Source organism: Phasianus colchicus, chromosome 1, assembly GCF_987193195.1.
Source record: "Phasianus colchicus chromosome 1, bPhaCol1.hap1.1, whole genome shotgun sequence".
Lineage (NCBI taxonomy): Eukaryota > Metazoa > Chordata > Aves > Galliformes > Phasianidae > Phasianus > Phasianus colchicus.
Genome location: NC_143436.1, coordinates 751,450 through 771,175, shown reverse-complemented (window position 1 = coordinate 771,175; position 19,726 = coordinate 751,450). Strand labels below are relative to the sequence as shown.

Here is a 19,726-nt window from a genome sequence, read left to right as displayed (position 1 = left end):
CAAAAGGGGTTCCTCAAAAACGGTGACCTCAAATGGAGACCCCAAAATGGGAACCCCAAAATGGGAACCCCAAAATGGGACCCCAGATGGAGACTCCAAAAAAGAGGACCTTAAAGGGGGAACCCCAAAACGAGGACCCCAAATGGAACACCCAAAAAAGGGGACCCCAAAAAAGTGAATCCCCAAAATTGGGACCCCAAATGGGACCCCGAAAAAGGGGACCCCAAAAGGGGAAACCTTTGAAACGGTGACCTCAAATGGAAACCCCAAAATGGGGACCCCAACATGAGGACCCCCGATGGAGACCCCAAAAATGGGAACCTCAAAGGGGAAATCCCAAAACGGGGATCCCAAATGGGACCCCCTAAAAATGGAACCTCAAAAGGGGGACCTCCACAATGGTGACCTCAAATGGAGACCCCAAAACGGGGACCCCAAAATGGGACCCCAGATGGAGACCCCAAAAATGGGGACCACAAAGGGGAAATCCCAAAATGGGGATCTCAAATGGGATCCCCGAAAAGGGGACCCCAAAAAGGTGAATCCCCCAAAATGGGAACCTCCAGAATGGTGGCCTCAAATGGAGACCCCAAAATGGGAACCCCAAAATGAGGACCCCAAATGGAGACCCCAAAAATGGGAACCTCAAAGGGGAAACCCCAAACGAAGATCCCAAATGGAACCCCATAAAAAGGGGACCCCAGAAGGGGAACCTCCAAAATGGTGACCTCAATGGAGACCCCAAAATGCGGACCCCAAAATAGAGACCCCAAAAAGGAACCCTCAACAAGACGCCCCTAAACATGGAAAGGCCAAAAGGGGGACCTCAAATGGGGACCCCAAAAGGAGGAGCCCTAAGAAAGGGAACCCTAAATGAGGACCCCAAATGGAACCCCACCAAAGTGGGACAGCAAATGGAACCCTAAAAAGGGAAATCCCAAAATGGGGACCCTCAAATGGGATCCCTAAAATGGGAACCCCAAAAGGGGAACCCCCCAATGCAGGACCCTAAATGGGAACCCTAAGATGGGGACCCCAAATAGAAGCTCCATAATGGGACACCAAAATGGAGACCCCTAAAATGGGAATCCCAAAAGGGAGATCCGAGAAGTGGGACCCCAAAAAGGGACCCCAAAAGGAGACCCTTAAAAATGGGAATCCCAAAAACGGGACCTCAAATGGGGACCCCAAAAAGTGAAGACCCAAAAATGGGACCCTAAATGGAACCCCCCCAAAATGGGAACCCCAAAATAGAGACTCACAAATGGGACCCTAAAATGAGACCCCTATAAATGGGAACCCTCCAAAGTGGGACCCCAAATAGGAACCCCAAAATAGGACCCTAAAATGGGACCCCTATAAAAGGAAACCACCTAAAGTGGGATCCTAAATGGGAACCCCAAAATGGAGATCCTAAAGTGGGACCCTAAATGGGAACCCCATAAATGGGAACACCCAAACGCAACCCCCTAAAGTGGGATCCTAAATGGGAACCCCAAAATGGGACCCTAAAATGGAACCCCCTAAAATGGGAACCCCAAAATGGGAACTCCCTAAAGTGCGACCCTAATAGGGAACCCCAGAATACAGACCCTAAAGTGAGACCCTAATAGGGAACGCCCCAAAATCGGGACCCCCAAAATAGAGACCCTAAATGGGAACCCCCAAATGGGACCCTAAAATGGAACCCCAAAATAGAGACCCTAAAATAGGGACCCTAAATGGGAACCCCAAAATAGGGACCCTAAATGGGAAGCCCCAAAATGGGACCCTAAAATGGAACCCCCCAAAATGGGAACCCTTCAAAGTGGGACCCTAAATGGGAACCCCAAATAGAGACCCTAAAATGGAACCCCAAAATAGAGACCCTAAAATAGGGACCCTAAATGGGAACCCCAAAATAGAGACCCTAAAATGGGACCCTAAACGGAAACCTCAAAATAGAGACCCTAAAGTGGGAACCCCCAAATGGGACCCTAAAATGGAACCCCAAAATAGAGACCCTAAATGGGAACCCCGAAATGGGACCCTAAATGGAAACCCCAAAATGGGAAACCCCAAAAATGGAACCCTAAATGGGAACCCCAAAATAGAGACTCACAAATGGGACCCTAAATGGGATCCCCATAAATGGGAACCCCCAAACGCAACCCCCTAAAGTGGGACCCTAAATGGGAACTCCCAAAACGGGACCCTAAAATGGAACCCCCCAAAATGGGAACCCCAAAATAGAGACCCTAAATGGGATCCTAAATGGGAACCTCCCAAAATGGGAACCCCCCAAAATAGGGACCCTAAATGGGAACCCCGAAATGGGACCCTAAAATGGAACCCCCCAAAATGGGAACCCCCCAAAATGGGAACCCCAAAATAGAGACCCTAAATTGGAACCCCCAAAACAGAGACCCCAAATGGAAACCCCAAAATAGAGACCCTAAATGGGATCCTAAATCGGAACCACCCAAAATGGGGAACCCCCAAAGTTGAGAACCTAAATGGGAACCCTAAAATGGGACCCTAAAATTGGACCCTAAAATGGGACCCCCCCAAAATCGGATCCCCAAGATGGGATCCTAAATGGGAACCCAAAATAGGGACCCTAAATGGGAACCCCAAAACCAGAACCCCAAAATGGAATCCTAAATGGGAACCACCCAAAATGGGGAACCCCAAAATAGAGACCCTAAAATGGGACGCCCCCAAAATCGGATCCCCAAGATGGGATCCTAAATGGGAACCCAAAATCAGAACCCCAAAATAAAACCCTAAATGGAAACCCCAAATGGGAAATCCAAAAAATAGAGACCCTAAATGGGAACCCCAAAATCAGAACCCCAAAATGGGCTCCTAGATGGAAACCCCAAAATGGGAAGCCCCAAAATAGGGACCCTAAAATGGGACCCCCCCAAAATCGGAAACCCAAGATGGGATCCTAAACGGGAACCCCAAAATAGGGACCCTAAATGGGAACCCCCAAAAGAGAGACCCTAAATGGGAACCCTAAAATGGAACCCTAAAATTGGACCCTAAAATGGAACCCCCCCAAAATCGGATCCCCAAGATGGGATCCTAAATGGGAACCCAAAATCGAGACCCTAAATGGGAACCCCAAAATCAGAACCCCAAAATGGGCTCCTAGATGGAAACCCCAAATGGGAAACCCCAAAATAGGGACCCTAAATGGGAACCCTAAAATGGGACCCCCCCAAAATCGGAACCCCAAGATGGGATCCTAAATGGGAACCCAAAATAGGGACCCTAAATGGGAACCCCAAAACCAGAACCCCAAAATGGGATCCTAAATGGAAACCCCAAATGGGAACCCCAAAATAGAGACCCTAAATGGGAACCCCCCAAAATGGGGAACCCCCAAAGTTGAGACCCTAAATGGGAACCCTAAAATGGGACCCTAAAATTGACCCTAAAATGGAACCCCCCAAAATCGGAACCCCAAAATAGGGACCCTAAATGGGAACCCCAAAATCAGAACCCCAAAATGGGCTCCTAGATGGAAACCCCAAATGGGAACCCCAAAAAATAGAGACCCTAAAATGGGAACCCCAAAATAGGGACCCTAACAGGGACTGTGTGGAAGCAGAGCAGCGGCCAGGAGCTGAGGGTGAAATTAACGCCTTTGTTAATTAGTGCTTAATGAAGGCAGCAGCGGGCGGCGGCGCAACGCAGCGCAGCTCAGCGGGACGGCGGCTCCTTAATGGCGTTCAGCCAAAGGAAAGGACTCACTGCAGTGGGGCACAGCTATGGGGCAGCCTATGGGGCAGAGCTATGGGGCAGAGCTATGGGGCAGAGCTATATGGGGCAATCTATGAGACAACTTATGGGGCACAGCTATGGGGCAATCTATGGGGCACTGCTACAGGGCAGTCTATGGGGCAATCTGTGGGGCAGAACTATGGGGCAATCTATGGGGCAGAGCTATGGGGCAGAGCTATGGGGCAGTCTATCGGGCAGAGCTATGGGGCAGAGCTATATGGGGCAATCTATGAGACAACTTATGGGGCACAGCTATGGGGCAATCTATGGGGCAGAGCTATAGGGCAGAGCTGTGGGGCAGAGCTATGGGGCAGTCTATGGGGCAGAGCTATGGGGCAGAGGTATATGGGGCAATCTATGAGACAACTTATGGGGCACAGCTATGGGGCAATCTATGGGGCACTGCTACAGGGCAGTCTATGGGGCAATCTGTGGGGCAGAACTATGGGGCAATCTATGGGGCAGAGCTATGGGGCAGAGCTATGGGGCAGTCTATCGGGCAGAGCTATGGGGCAGAGCTATATGGGGCAATCTATGAGACAACTTATGGGGCACAGCTATGGGGCAATCTATGGGGCAGAGCTATAGGGCAGATCTGTGGGGCAGAGCTATGGGGCAGAGGTATATGGGGCTATCTATGAGACAACTTATGGGGCACAGCTATGGGGAAATCTATGGGGCAGAGCTATAGGGCAGATCTGTGGGGCAGAGCTATGGGGCAATCTGTGGAGAAGTGCTATGGGGCAGAGCTATGGCACAGAGCTATGGGGCAATCTATGGGGCACTACTACAGGGCAGTCTATGGGGCAATCTATGGGGCAGAGCTATGGGGCAATCTATGGGGCAATCTATAGGGCAGTCTATAGGGCAGCCTATGGGGCAGAGATAAGGGGCAATCTATGGGGCGAGCTATGGGGCAGAGCTATGGGACAATCTATGGGACACAGCTATAGGGCAATCTGTGGGGCAATCTGTGGGGCACAGCTATGGGGCTGTAATAATGGGCCAATCTAAGGGAAGAGCTATGAGGCAATTAATGGGGCAACCCATGGGGCTGTATCTATGGGGCAGAGCTGTGGGGCAATTTATGGGACAGAGCTATAGGACTGTATCTATGGGGCAATCTATGGGGCAGAGCTATAGGGCTGTATAGCTCCACAGCTGCACCCCATTCCTGTCTGACCCATATGGAGCCCCACAGCTCCGTCCCATTCATGTCTGACCCCTTTTGGAGCCCCACAGCTCTGCCCCATTCATGTGTGACCCCATATGGAGCCCCACAGCTCTGCCCCATTCATGTGTGACCCCATATGGAGCCCCACAGCTCTGCCCCATTCATGTGTGACCCCATATGGAGCCCCACAGCTCTGCCCCATTCATGTGTGACCCCATATGGAGCCCCACAGCTCTGCCCCATTCATGTGTGACCCCATATGGAGCCCCACAGCTCTGCCCCATTCATGTGTGACCCCATATGGAGCCCCACAGCTCTGCCCCATTCGTGTCTGACCCCACAGCTGTGCCCCATAGCACATGGTCAGGAAATCCCTTTAGGACCACCAAATCCATCCACCACTGATTCCACCCACCCAAACCATGTCCCTAAGTGGGATCACGGAACCTTTAGGGTTGGGAAATCCCTTTAGGACCACCAAGACCATCCAGCCCCACCATGGCCACCGACCATCACCCCAAATAGGGATCATGGGATTATTAGGGTCCAGAATCCCTTTAGGACCACTGAATCCATCCACCACTGATGCCGCCCATCAAACCACATCCCTAAATGGGATCAGGGAACCTTTAGGGTCTGAAATCCCTCCGGGACCACCAAGTCCATCCATCCCCACCATCACCCACCAAACCATGTCCCAAAATGGGATCACGGAACCTTTAGGGTCAGGAAATCCCTTTGGGACCACCAAATCCATCCACCACTGATGCCACCCACCAGACCACGTCCCTAAATGGGATCAGGGAACCTTTAGGGTCCAAAATCCCTTTAGGACCACAGAATCCACCCCCACCCCCCCACGTTCTGCGCTGTGCCCAATGTCCGGCCGGATCTCCTCGCGGTGTGCGTGTCAAAGTGTTGCACCCACATCCACGCCGACTGGACTCGGATCGCTGCTGCTCACACGCGCGTACGGACACACGGAAACGCGTACAGACACACGGACTCGTAGGGACGTATGGACACCTTTGTCGCGCTCTTGGAGGACCGTGGCGCTCCGTCCAGCAGGGGGCGCTGCTCGGAGCGCGGGGCTGCGGGGCGGGGCGGTGTCACTGAGGGACCGGGCCGGTTCGGTGTCGCTGCGGTTCGGTGTCGCTGCGGTTCGGTGTCGCTGCGGTGCCGAGCCGGTTCGGTGTCGCTGCGGGACGGTTCGGTGTCGCTGCGGTGCCGAGCCGGTTCGGCGTCACTGCGGGGCGGTTCGGTGTCGCTGCGGGGCGGTTCGGTGTTGCTGCGCTGCCGGGGCGGTTCGGTGTCACTGCGGGACCGGGGCGGTTCGGTGTTGCTGCGGTGCCAGGGTGGTTCGGTGTCGCTGAGGGGCGGTTCAGTGTCGCTGTGGTCCGATTCGGTGTCACTGCGGTTCGGTGTCACTGTGGTTCGGTGTCACTGCGGTGCGGTGTCATTGCAGGGCGGTGCGGTGTCACTGCGGTTCGGTGTCGCTGCAGACCGGGGCGGTTCGGTGTTGCTGTGGTCCGATTCGGTGTCACTGCGGTTCGGTGTCGCTGTGGTTCGGTGTCGCTGCGGTGCTGGGGCGCTTCGGTGTCGCTGAGGGACCGGACCGGTTCGGTGTCGCTGCGGGACCGCGCCGGTTCGGTGTCGCTACGGGACTGGGCCGGTTCGGTGTCGCTGCGGGACCGGGTCAGTTTGGTGTCGCTGCGGGACCGGACTGGTTCGGTGTCGCTGTGGTGCCGGCTCGGTGTTGCTGCGGTGCCGGGCAGGTTCGGTGCCGCTGTGGGACCGGACCGGTTCGGTGTTGCTGAGGGACCGGGCCGGTTCGGTGTCGCTACGGGACTGGAGCGGTCCGATGTCGCTGACGGGCGGTTCGGTGTCGCTGCAGGACCGGACCGGTTCCGTGTCGCTGAGGGGTGGTGCAGTGTCACTGCGGTGCCAGGCCGGTTCGGTGTCACTGCGGGACCGGACCGGTTCGGTGTTGCGTAGGGACTGAAGCGGTTCGGTGTCGCTGCGGGACCGGGGCGGTTCGGTGTCACTGCGGGTCGGTTCGGTGTCGCTGCGGGACCGGGGCGGTTCGGTGTCACTGCGGGTCGGTTCGGTGTCGATCCGCTCACGGATTCCCCCCCGCACGGAACCGCCGCGCCGCCGTTATTGTTCCCCGCGGAGCTCCGTGCGGGGCAGGATGATGTCGGCGATGCGGGGCAGCGCGGCGGTGCCGGTGCCGGTGCCGGTATCGGTGTCGGTACCGCGAACCGGGTCCGGTTCCAGCAGCAGCGCGCTCTGCAGTGCCTGGCGCTGCGCGGTCCCAACGCGGCCGTTGTGGTGCAGCCGCAGCCAGGGGTCACCTGCGGGCAGCGGGACGGGGCGCTGGGACACGGAACCGGGACCGACACCGGGATACGGAACCGGGATACGGAACCGGGATACGGAACCGGGATACGGCACCGGGATACGGCACCGGGACTGGCAAAGGGATGCGGCACCGGGATGCAGCACCTGTTTGTGGCACCGGGACCGACACCGGGATGCGGCACCGGGATGGGGCGCTGGGATACGGCACCGGGATGCAGAACCGGGATGAGGCACTGGGACCGGCACCGGGATGTGGCACTGGGATGGGGCACCGGGACCGGCACCGGGATGCAGAACCGGGATTCACACCAGGATACTTCACCGGGTTGCGGCACCGGGATGCAGCACTGGGATTTGGCACTGGGACCGGCACCTTGATACGGCACCAGGATGGGGCACCGGGACCAGCACCGGGATGCGGCACCGGGATGCGGCACCGGGATGGGGCACCGGGACCGGCACCGGGATGCAGTACCAGGATGGGGCACCGGGGTGGGGCACCGGGACCGGCACCTTGATACGGCACCTGGATGCGGCACCGGGACCGGCACCTTGATAAGGCACCAGGATGGGGCACCAGGATGCGGCACCAAGACCGGCACTTTGATACGGCACCGGGACCGGCACCAGGACTGGCATCGGGATGGGGCACCGGGATGCAGCACCGGGACCGGCACCGGGATGCGGCACCGGGGTGGGGCACTGGGATACGGCACCGGGACCGGCACCGGGACGTGCCCCCCCTCCTCCCCCCTCACCTTCCCGCAGTCGCTGCCCCGCCTCCACCAGCAGCTCGGCTCCCACAGCGGGGTCGATTTTTTCCCCGGCTCGCGTCCGTCCGGCGCCCATCGCGTGCAGCGTCTGCGCCAACGGCAGCGCGGCCACCCCGCGCACCGCGCCTGGGACACCGGGGCACCGCAGCGTCACCGCACGGCTCAGGGATGGGGGGGAGAGGGGGTGGGATGGGATGGGATGCAGTGGGGATGGGGATGGAGTGGGGATGGGGATAAGGATGGGGATGGGATGGGATGGGATGGGATGGGATGGGATGGGATGGAGTGGGGATAGGATGGGATGGAGTGGGGATGGGATGGGGTGGGATGGGATGGGATGGGATGGGGATGGGATGGGGTGGGATGGGATGGGATGGGATGGGGATGGGATGGGGATGGGATGGGATGGGATAGAGTGGGGATAGGATGGGATGGAGTGGGGATGGGATGGGGTGGGATGGGATGGGATGGGATGGGATGGGATGGGATGGGATGGGATGGGATGGGATGGGGTGGGGTGGGGTGGGGTGGGATGGAGTGGGGATGGGATGGGATGGGATGGGGTGGGATGGGGATGGGATGGGATGGGATGGGATGGGATGGGGATGGAGATGGGGGTGGGGATGGGGATGGGATGGGATGGAGTGGGGATGGAGATGGGGATGGGGATGGGGTGGGGTGGGATGAGGATGGGGATGGGATGGGGTGGGGATGGGGGTGGGATGGGGGTGGGATGGGATGGGATGGGATGCAGTGGGGATGGGGATGGAGTGGGGATGGGGATGACGATGGGGATGGGATGGGATGGAGATGGAGTGGGAGTGGGGATGGGATGGGATGTGATAGGAAGTGGGTGGGATGGGGGTGGGATGGGGTGGGATGGGATGGGGATAGGATGGGATGGGGATGGGAATGGGGTGGGGATGGGGTGGGATGGGATGGGGATGCGGTGGGATGGGATGGGGATGGGAAGGGATGGGATGGGAGGGATGGGGTGGGGATGGGGTGGGGTGAAGGCGGAGCTCCCTCCCCGCTCACCTCCGCGAGGCGCCCGCAGCTCCTCGCAGTTTCTCGCCTCCCCCAGGACCCGGCGGCGCTGCGGCTCGGTCCCGGCGCACAACAGCCGGGCGGTGTCCGGGGAAACCCCCTGAGCCTCCAGCATGGCCTCGAACCTGCCCAGAGCCGAGCCGTCGTCCAACGCCCGCCCCAGCCGCTGCTCGCCCTGCTCCGGGGTCGCCGCCATCCCGCACTGCCACAGCAGCAGCCCCCCTGCAGGGCGCAGTGTGGGACCCCGGTGAGGGGTGGGGGAAGCAGGGCTGGGGGAACCCTGGGGTCCCAAGCCGTCCGGGGACATGAGGGGCATCGGAGGGGCCGGGGGCTGAGAGCATCCAGCGGGGGATGGGGGTGAGGGGGTGGGGAGTGGGCGGGATGGGAGGAAGGACCGTGCGGGGCTGGGCTGAGAAAGGGGGTGTGGGATCAGGGGGCTTGGGGGCGACCACGGGCATCGCCAGATCCACCCCATCCCCAGTGCATCCCGGCCCCCATCCTTCACCCCCACCCCATCCTCACCTTCATCCCATCACATCCCATCCCATCACATCCCATCCCATCCACAACCCCAACCCTTTTCCCACCCCACCCCATCTGCACCCCCATCCCATCCCCACCCCCACCCCCATCCCCATTCCATCCTCTCCCATTCCATCCTCTCCCATCTCATCCCATGCCCATCCCATCCCATCCCATCCCATCCCATCCCATCCCATCCCATTGCATCCTATCCCATCCACAACCCCAACACTTGTCCCACCCCACTCCACCTTCATCCCATCCCCATTCCATCCCCATCCCATCCCCTCCCACCCCATCCCCACCCCATCTCATCCCATCTCATCCCATCTCATACGCATCCCCATCCCATCCCAATCCCCACCCCCACTCTGACCCCCTTCCCATCCCATCCCATCCCATCCCATCCCATCCCATCCCATCCCATCCCATCCCACCTCCATCCCATCCCATCCCACCTCCATCCCATCCCATCCCATCCCATCCCATCCCATCCCATCCCATCCCATCCCATCCCATCCCATCCCATCCCATCCCATCCCATCCCATGCCTCCCCATCCCATCTCTCCCCATCCCCATCCCCATCCCATCCCATCCCACCCCCATCCCCATCCCAATCCCCACCCCACTCCACCCCAGTCCCCCCCCCCCCCGCCCCCCCCCGCCCGCTCACCCAGCGCCGTCACCAGCTCCCTCAGATCCTTGGCCCCCCGCCCCTCCATGCACTGCAGCGCCTCCAGCACCTCCAGCCCGGCTCCGACGCAGCGCCCCAGCGGTTCATCCATGCGGCTCAGCACGGCGGCCGTGCGGATGCCCATCTCCTCCCCCACCTCCACCTGCGTCGCGCAGCGGTCAGGATGCGGCCCCGCTCGACCTCCCCGACTTCCGAGCGCGGGGGTCGGGGGTCCCGGGGGGTCTCACCAGGCTGCGCGCCAACTCCCTGGCTCCGTCCAGGGTCGGGCACAGAGCCGCGCTGCCGAACTTCACGTCCAACACCAGCGCCGAGATCCGCTCTGCCGCCTTCTTGCTGAGGATGGAAGCTGAGGACGGGCAGCTCCGTGGGTCCAGCCCGGCCTGGGACACCACTTGGGGGTCGAGGGGCGGTCGGACCCCCAGCCCGCAGCCCGCAGACGGGCAGCTCCCGGCTGGCCCCTGGGACCCCACTTGGGGGTGGGTGGGGGGTCCGACCCCCATCCTGCAGTCCGTGGATGGGCAGATCTGTGGGTCCCGGCCGGCCCCTGGGACCCCACTGGGGGGGCGAGGGGGGGTCCGACCCCCATCCCACAGCCCGCAGACGGGCAGATCCATGGGTCCTGGCCGGCCCCTGGGACCCCACTTGGGGGGTGAGGGGGGGCCCGACCCCCATCCTGCATCCCGTGGATGGGCAGCTCTGTGGGTCCCAGCCGGCCCCTGGGACCCCACTTGGGGTGGGTGGGGGGTCCGACCCCCATCCTGCAGCCCGTAGATGGGCAGATCTGTGGGTCCCGGCTGGCCCCTGGGACCCCACTTGGGGGTTGAGGGGGGGTCTGACCCCCATCCCGCAGCCCGCAGAAGGGCAGCTCCCGGCCGGCCCCTGGGACCCCGCTTGGGGTGGGTGGGGGGTCGGACCCCCATCCCGCAGCCCGCGGCCGTACCGGTGATGAGGGGGACGCTGTCGATGGTGGCGGTGACGTCCCGCAGGCCGTACAGCACGCGGTCGGCCGGCACCAGCTCCGCGCTCTGCCCCACGATGCAGCAGCCCGCGCGCTCCACGATGCGGCGCATCTGCAGGGCCGGCCGTGAGCGCGACGGGTCCCGGATCGCATCCCGTATCGCCTCTGCATCCCGTATCGCCTCCGCATCCCGTATCGCCTCCGCATCCCGTATCGCCTCCTCATCCCGTATCGCCTCTGCATCCCGTATCGCCTCTGCATTCCATATCACCTCCTCATCCCATATCGCCTCCGCATCCCGTATCGCCTCCTCATCCCGTATCGCCTCCTCATCCCATATCGCCTCCTCATCCCGTATCGCCTCCTCATCCCATATCGCCTCCTCATCCCGTATCGCCTCTGCATCCCGTATCGCCTCCTCATCCCGTATCGCCTCCTCATCCCATATCGCCTCCTCATCCCGTATCACATCCACATCCCGTATCGCCTCCACATCCTGTATCACCACCTCATCCCATATCACCTCCGTATCCCAAATCACTTCTGCATCCCATATCACCTCCATATCCCATATTGCCTCTGCATCCCATATCTCCTCCTCATCCCATATTGCCTCTGCATTCCGTATCACCACCTCATCCCATATCGCTTCTGCATCCCGTATCGCCTCCTCATCCCATATCACCTCTGTATCTTATATTGCATCAGCATCCCATATCGCCTCCACATCCCATATCGCATCTGTATCCCATATCGCCTCGTCATCCCATATCGCCTCCGCACCCCATATTGTCTCCTCATCCCATATCACCTCCTCATCCCAAATTGCCTCTGTATCCCATATCACTTCCGCATCCCGTATTGCCTCCACATCCCATATCGCCTCTGTATCCCAAATTGCTTCCATATCCCATATCGCCTGCTCATCCCAAATTGCCTCTGTATCCTAAATCACCTCTGCATCCCATATTGCCTCCGCATCCCATATCGCCTCCGCATCGCATATCGTCTCCTCATCCCATATCACCTCCACATCCCAAATTGCGTCTGTATCCTAAATCGCTTCCGTATCCCATATCGCCTCCACATCCTGTATCGCCTCCACATCCCCTATTGCCTCCTCATCCCATACCGCCTCCTCATCCCCTATCGCCTCCTCATCCCCTATCGCCTCTATCCCAAATCCCTTCTGCATCCCATATCACCTCGTCATCCCATATTGCTTCCACATCCCATATTGCCTCCGCATCCCATATCACTTCCACATCCCATATCACCTCTGCATCCCACATCCCCCCACACCCCTCGTCCCACTGTCATCCCACCCCCCCCCCCCGCAGTCCTGCCCACCTGCTCAGGGCTCTGTGTGACGCAGAACCCCGGGATGGCCTCCATTTTGTCCAGCGTCCCCCCGGTGTGCCCCAGCCCGCGCCCGCTGATCATGGGCACCTGTGGGCGGGCAGGGGTGGCACCACGGGACCCTCTGCGGCTGCTCCGTCCCATGCCCCCCCATCCCACCCCACCCCCATCCCATCCCCACCCCATCTCCAACCCCACCCACACCTCCATCCCACCCCCATCCCATCCCATCCCATCCCATCCAATCCCCATCCCAACCCAATCTCCATCCCCATCCCCATCCCCATCCCATCCCATCCCACCCCATCCCACCCCATCTCCACTGCATTCCATCCCATCCCACCCCATTCCTGTCTCCATCCCCATCCCCATCCTATCCCATCCCATCGCCATCCTTATCCCCATCCCATCCGAACCCGATCTCCACCCCATCCCATCCCATCCCATCCCATCCCATCCCATCCCATCCCATCCCATCCCATCCCATCCCATCCCATCTGAACAGCATTCCATCCCATCCCCTCCCTTCCCACCCCCATCTCATCCCATCCCATCCAACCCCCATCCCGTCCCCATCCTTATCCCCATCCCATTCCATCCATCCCATCCCATCCGAACCCCATCCCCACCCAACCCCATCCCATCCCACCCACATCCCCATCTCATCCCACCCCACCCCATCCCATCTCCATCCCCATCCCCATCCCCACCCCATCCCACCCCATCCCCATCCCCATCCCAACCCCACCCCACCCCACCACATCCCATTCCATCCCCATCCTTATCCCCATCCCATCCGAACCCCATCTCCACCCCACCCCACCCCATCCCATCCCACCCACATCCCCCCCCCCCCCTCCCCACCCCCCCGCCCCACCTTACATCCGCACGCAGCCACGGCCGGGGCCAGCACGATGCTGACTTTGTCTCCCACGCCGCCGGTGGAGTGTTTGTCCACCAGGACGCGGCGCCAGCCGTGCGGCCATTCCAGCGCCCGCCCGGACGCGGCCATGGCGCGGCTGAGCGCCAGCGTCTCGGCGCGCTCCATGCCCCGCAGCCGCACGGCCATCAGCATGGCGCCTGCCGGCACCCCGCGCCATCGCGCCCCGTTCGGCTCCGGCCGCGGCCCCGTGCCCCCCCCGCCCCCCCGCCGTGCCCCCCAGCCGCCCCCGACCGCTGCGTCCTCGGCGTCGGGTCACCGCCGTGCTCCCTGCGGGTCCGCCCACGGCCGCATCCCGATGCTGTGCCCCCCCCGTGCCCCCATCCCCTCGCTGTGCCCCCCCATATCCCCCATCCCCCTCCCCACGTTGTACCCTCATGCCCCCCATCCCCATTCTGTGCCCCCCCATATCCCCATCCCAATGCTGTGCCCCCCATGTCCCCCATCCCCACGCTGTGCCCCCCCATATCCCCCCATCCCCATATCCCCAGCCCTATGCTGTACCCCCATATCCCCCACCCCCATCTCCACGCTGTGCCACCCCACATCCCCCACCCCCATCCCTACGCTGTGCCCCCCTCATGTCCTTCATGTCCCCCATCCCATCCCAACATTGAGTACCCCCCCATGCCCAACATCCCCTCGCTGTGCCCCCCAATATCCCCCATCCCCACACTATGCCCCCCCAGTGCCCCCCATCCCCAAGCTGTGTCCCCCCATATCCCCAGCCCTATGTTGTACCCCCATGTCCCCCATCCCCACGCTGTGCCCCCCCATATCCCCCATCCCCATCCCTACGCTGTGTCCCTCATGCCCCCCACCCCCCTCCCCACATTGTACCCCCATGACCCCATCTCCACCCCCATGCTGTGTCTCCCATGCCCCCCATCCCCATTCTGTGCCCCCCCATATCCCCAGACCTATGCTGTACCCACACACCCCCCATCCTCACACTGTGTCCCTCCATATCCCCCACCCCCATCCCCACACTGTGCCCCCCATGTCCCCCCTCCCCACACAATTTCCCCCCACATCTCCCATCCCCACGCTGTGCCCCCCCATATCCCCCATCTCCACACTGTGTCCCCCGTGCCCCCCATCCCCACGCTGTGCCCCCCCATATCCCCAGCCCTATGCTGTACCCCCATGCCCCCCATCCCCACACTGTGTACCCCCATATCCCCCACCCCCATCCCCAAACTATGTCTCCCCATATCCCCCATCCCCACGCTGTGCCCCCCCATGTCTCCCACCCCCATCCCCACGTTGTCCCCCCCCATGTCCTTCGTGTCCCCCATCCCATCCCCACGTTGAGTACCCCCCCATGTTCCCCATCCCCATGCTGTGTTCCCCATGTCACCCCTCCCCACACAGTTTCCTCCCATATCCCCCATCCCCACACTGTGTCCCCACATGCCCCCCATCCCCATGCTGTGCCCCCCCATATCCCTAGCCCCACGCTGTACCCCCATGCCCCCCATCCCTTCGCTGTGCCCTCCCATATCCCCCCATCCCCCTTCCCACGTTGTACCCTCATGCCCTCCATCCCCATTCTGTGCCCCCCCATATCCCCATCCCAATGCTGTGCCCCCCATGTCCCCCACCCCCATCCCCAAACTATGCCCCCCCTTGCCCCCCATCCCCACGCTGTGCCCCCCCATATCCCCAGCTATATGCTGTCCCCCCATGTCCCCCATCCCCACACTGTGTACCCCCATGTCCCCTACATCCCCCATCCCTACGCTGTGCCCCCCCATGTCCTTCATGTCCCCCATCCCATCCCAACATTGAGTACCCCCCCATGCCCCCCATCCCCTCGCTGTGCCCCCCCATATCCCCCACCCCCATCCCCAAACTATGTCCCCCCATGTCCCCCATCCCAATGCTGTGGCCCCCCATACCCCCCATCCCCATCCCCACGCTGTGCCCCCCATGTCTTTCATGTCCCCCATCCCCACGTTGAGTCCCCCCCCATGTGCCCCATCCCCATGCTGTGTACCCCATGTCCCCATCCCCCCCCATGCTGGACCCCCATGTCTCCCATCCCCACTCTGTGCCCCCCATGTCCCCATCCCCAGCCCCATGCTGTGCCCCCCATGTCCCCTATCTCCACGCTGTGCCCCCCCATACCCCCACCCCCACCCTGTGCCCCCCATACCCCCCATCCCCATCCCCACGCTGTGCCCCCCATATCCCCCACCCCCTCACTGTGTCCCCCCATGCCCCCCACCCCCACCCCGTGCCCCCCCATGCCCCCATCCCCATCCCCACCCCGTGCCCCCCCATATCTCCCACCCCCATCCCCACTCTGTGCCCCCCTCTTTCCCCCCACCCCGTCCCCATCCATGCCCCCCCACCTCCCCTCGCACCGCTCCATCCCCGCATTCCCCCTCCCCCGCGCCCCCCCCGCGCCCCCTCCCCAAATCCGCACCGATCTGGCCGTGCTGCGCGCTTCCCTCGCTGACGGCGCGCACGAAGGCGCGGATCTCGTCGTCCCGCAGCCGCTCCCCGTCCCGCTTTTTGCGGATCAGCTCCGGCATCGCCGCCGCTCCGTCCATCCCGCACCTCCACGCGTCGTCCCCGTTTCCCCCCCCCAGCCCCCCCCCGGAGCCGCGCACGGGACCGCGCCGTTCCCTGGACTCTGTCCCCGGGGCAGGGAGCGGAGGTGGCGGGGTTAGGGCTGCCCCCCCCCGCCCCCCCCCGGCTCCTTCCCGGCCCCCGCCCCCGGTGCCCGGCGTTGTCGCAGCCCCTCCTGGTGACCCCAGGTGCCCCCTACCCCCCGTGTTCCCTCCCCGTGTGCCCTCCCGTGTCCCCCACCCATTGTCCCCCCCCGTGTGTTCACCCCCCGTGTCCCCCCCCGTGTGCCGCCCCGTGTCACACCCCCGTGTCACACCCCCGTGTCACACCCCCGTGTCACACCCCCGTCTCTCCTCCCCGTGCCCCCCCCGTCCCTTCCCCGTGTGCCCCCCCTCCCCCCCGTGTCCCCTCCCCTTGTCCCTCCCTGTGTCCCCCCCTGTCCCCACCCGTGTCACCCCGCCTTGTCCCCACCCCGTGTCACACCCCCGTGTCCCCACCCCGTGACCCCCCACCCCGTGACCCCCCACCCGTATCCCCCCACCCATTGTCTTTCCCCCCGTGTCCCCCCCGCGTGTCCCCCACCCATTGTCCCCCCCCCGTGTCACACCCCCATCCCCTCCCCGTGTGTCCCCCTCGTGTCCCCCCCCGTGTCCCCTTCCTGTGCCCCATCCCCGTGCCCGCCCCCGGTCGCTTCCCCGTGTGTCCCCCCCCGTGACCCCCCCGTACCCCCCCACATACCCCCCCCCGTACCCTCCCCCCGTGTCACACCCCCGTCTCCCCTTCCCATGCCCCCCCCGGTCCCTTCCCCGTGTGTCCCCCCCCCGTGTCCCCTCCCCCTGTCCCCCCCCATTGTCTCCTCCGTGTCCCCCCCCCGTGTCACACCCCCGTATCCCTTCCCCGTGCTCCCCCCCCGTGCCCCCGCCCGGTCCCCTCCCCGTGGCCCCCACCGTGTCCCCCCCCCCCAGTGTCACCCCCCCCGTGTCTGCTCCCCGTGTCCCACCCCCCCGTGCCCCCCACCGTGCCCCCCACCCATTGTCCCCCCCCGTGTCCCCCCCCGTACCCCCCCCGTGTTCCTCCCTCATTGTCCCCTCCCCGTTTCCCCCCCCCGTGTCCCCCATCCATTGTCCCCCCCCGTGCCCCCCCCTCATTGTCCCCTCCTCATTTCTCCCCCTCATATCCTCCCCGTGTCCCCCCCCGTGTCCCTTCCATGTTCCCCCCCACATTGTTCCCCCCCCCCCGCGTCCCCCCCCCCGTGTCCGTCCCCGCCCCTCCCCCGCCCCGTGGGGGGGAGGGGTGACCGTGGGGCGGGGGGGGGCAATGGGGGCACAGGAGGCGCTGGGGGCGGGGTGTGAAGGGGAATGGGGGGGAAGGGGGGGGACAAAGGGCCGCGGGGGGGGCATTAGGGATGGTGGGGAGATGGGGGCCATATGGCGGCCATATGGGGGCTGTATAGGAATCATATGGGGACTTATGGGGGCCATATAGGGGCCATACAGGGACCACATGGGGGCCATATAGGACCCTATAGGGGCCATATGGGACAGTATAGGTGCTGTATGGGGACCATTTAGGGGCCATATAGGAGCCATATAGGGACCATTTAGGGGCCATATAGGGGCCATATAGGGGCCATATAGGGGCCATATAGGGACCATTTAGGGGCCATATAGGTGCCGTATAGGGACCATTTAGGGGCCATATAGGGGCCATATAGGGGCCATGTATGGGCCATATAGGAGTCATATGGGGGCCATATAGGGGCCATATAGAGGCTGTATGGGGGCCATATAGGTGGCATATGGGACTGTATAGGGGCCATATAGAGGCTGTAAGGGGGCTGTATAGGAGCTGTATAGGGACCGTTTAGGGGCCATATAAGGACCACATGGGGGCCATATAGGGCCGGATAGGGGCCATATGGGACCGTATAGGTGCCGTATAGGGGCCATTTAGGGGCCATATAGAGGTCATGTAGGGGCTATATGGGACACATATAGGGGCCATTTAGGGGCTGTATGGGGGCCATATGGGACCATATAGGGGCCATATGGGGGCCATTTGAGGGGCATATGGGACCGTATGGGGCCATATGGGGGCCGTATAGGTGCCGTATAGGGACCATTTAGGGGCCATATAGGGGCCATATGGGAGACATACAGGGGGCACATGGGGGCCATATAGGGGCCATATAAGGGGCCATGTATGGGCCATATAGGGGTCATATGGGGGCTATATGGGGACCACATGGGGGCCATTTAGGGGCTATATGAGTGCCATATTGGAGCCCTATAGGAGCCATTTAGGGGCCATATGAGGGCCATATAGGGGCCATATGGGGGCCATAGAGGGGCCATATGGGGGCTATATAGGACCCGTATTGGAGCCATATGGGGGCCATTTAGGGGCCATATGGGGGCCATTTAGGGGCTGTATGAGTGCCATATTGGAGCCCTATAGGGACCATTTAGGAGCCATATGGTGGCCGTAGCAGGGCCATATTGGAGCCCTATAGGGGCCATATAGGGGCCATATGGGGACACAGGGTGGGGGGGGTCGCGCTGCTCATCCTGCAGGGAGCGGAGTGCAACTGGGGGGGGGTCCAACGAGTTGGGGGGGGGGAAGAGGGGGATGGGACGAGTCGGGCTGCGACCCCATGAGCGGGGGAGGGAGGTGGGGGGGGCAGCCCTACATGCGACGCACCCGATGCTCCTCCGCCCCCACCTCCCCCCCACCAACCCATAGGACCCCCAAAGTAACCCCAAAGCCCCCCCAATCCATAGATGCCCCCTAACACACCTAGAGGACCCCCGAAGCCCCCCCACCCCATAGGAGCCCCACAGGACCCTCAAAGCCCCCTCACCCCCAAGCCCCCCCCCCCATAGGACCCACCACCCCCCATAGGACCACCAATGCCCCCCCACCCCATAGTTCCCCTTAAATCCCCCCATAGGACCCCCATAGGACCCACCACCCCAAAGCCCCCCCACCCCATAGGACCCTCATAGGACTCCCAAAGCCCCCCAACCCATATGTCCCACCACCCCCCTTAGTAACCCCAAAGCCCCCCCACCCCATAGGACCCACCACCCCCTATAGGGCTCCCAAAGTCCCCCCACCCCATAGGACCCCCAAAGGCCCCCCACCCCAAAGCCCCCCACCCCATAGTTCCCCCTAAATCCCCCAAAAGACCCCCATAGGACCCACCACCCCCCATAGCACCCCCAAAGCCCCCCCACCACAAAGCCCCCCCACCCCATAGGACCCCCATAGCATCCCCAAAGCCCCCCCCACCCCATAGGACCCACCACCCCCTATAGGACCCCCAAAGCCCCCCCACCCCATAGGACCCCCACAGGACCCCAAAGTCCCCCCCCCCCTCGGACCCCCACAGGACCCCCAGAGCCCACCCACCCCAAAGGCCCCCCACCCTATAGGACCCCCACAGGACCCCCAAAGCCCACCCACCCCAAAGGCCCCCCACCCCATAGGACCCCCACAGGACCCCACAGCCCCCCCACCCCCCACGGACAGACGCTCGGCGGAGCCGCG

General features: G+C 62.4%; 1 protein-coding gene across 1 annotated transcript; it reads right to left on the bottom strand.

Moving 5' to 3' along the window:
- Positions 1-5,962: 5,962 nt before the first annotated feature.
- Positions 5,963-16,238, bottom strand: TYMP (thymidine phosphorylase). Its single transcript, XM_090125659.1, is given in 11 exon segments — positions 5,963-6,765; positions 6,820-7,219; positions 7,221-7,299; positions 8,065-8,205; positions 9,118-9,348; positions 10,323-10,485; positions 10,571-10,689; positions 11,284-11,413; positions 12,652-12,750; positions 13,538-13,740; positions 16,032-16,238. Coding segments are annotated over 11 exon segments (2,088 nt in total). The 5' UTR covers positions 16,159-16,238; the 3' UTR covers positions 5,963-6,369.
- Between the last annotated feature and the right edge of the window lie 3,488 nt (positions 16,239-19,726).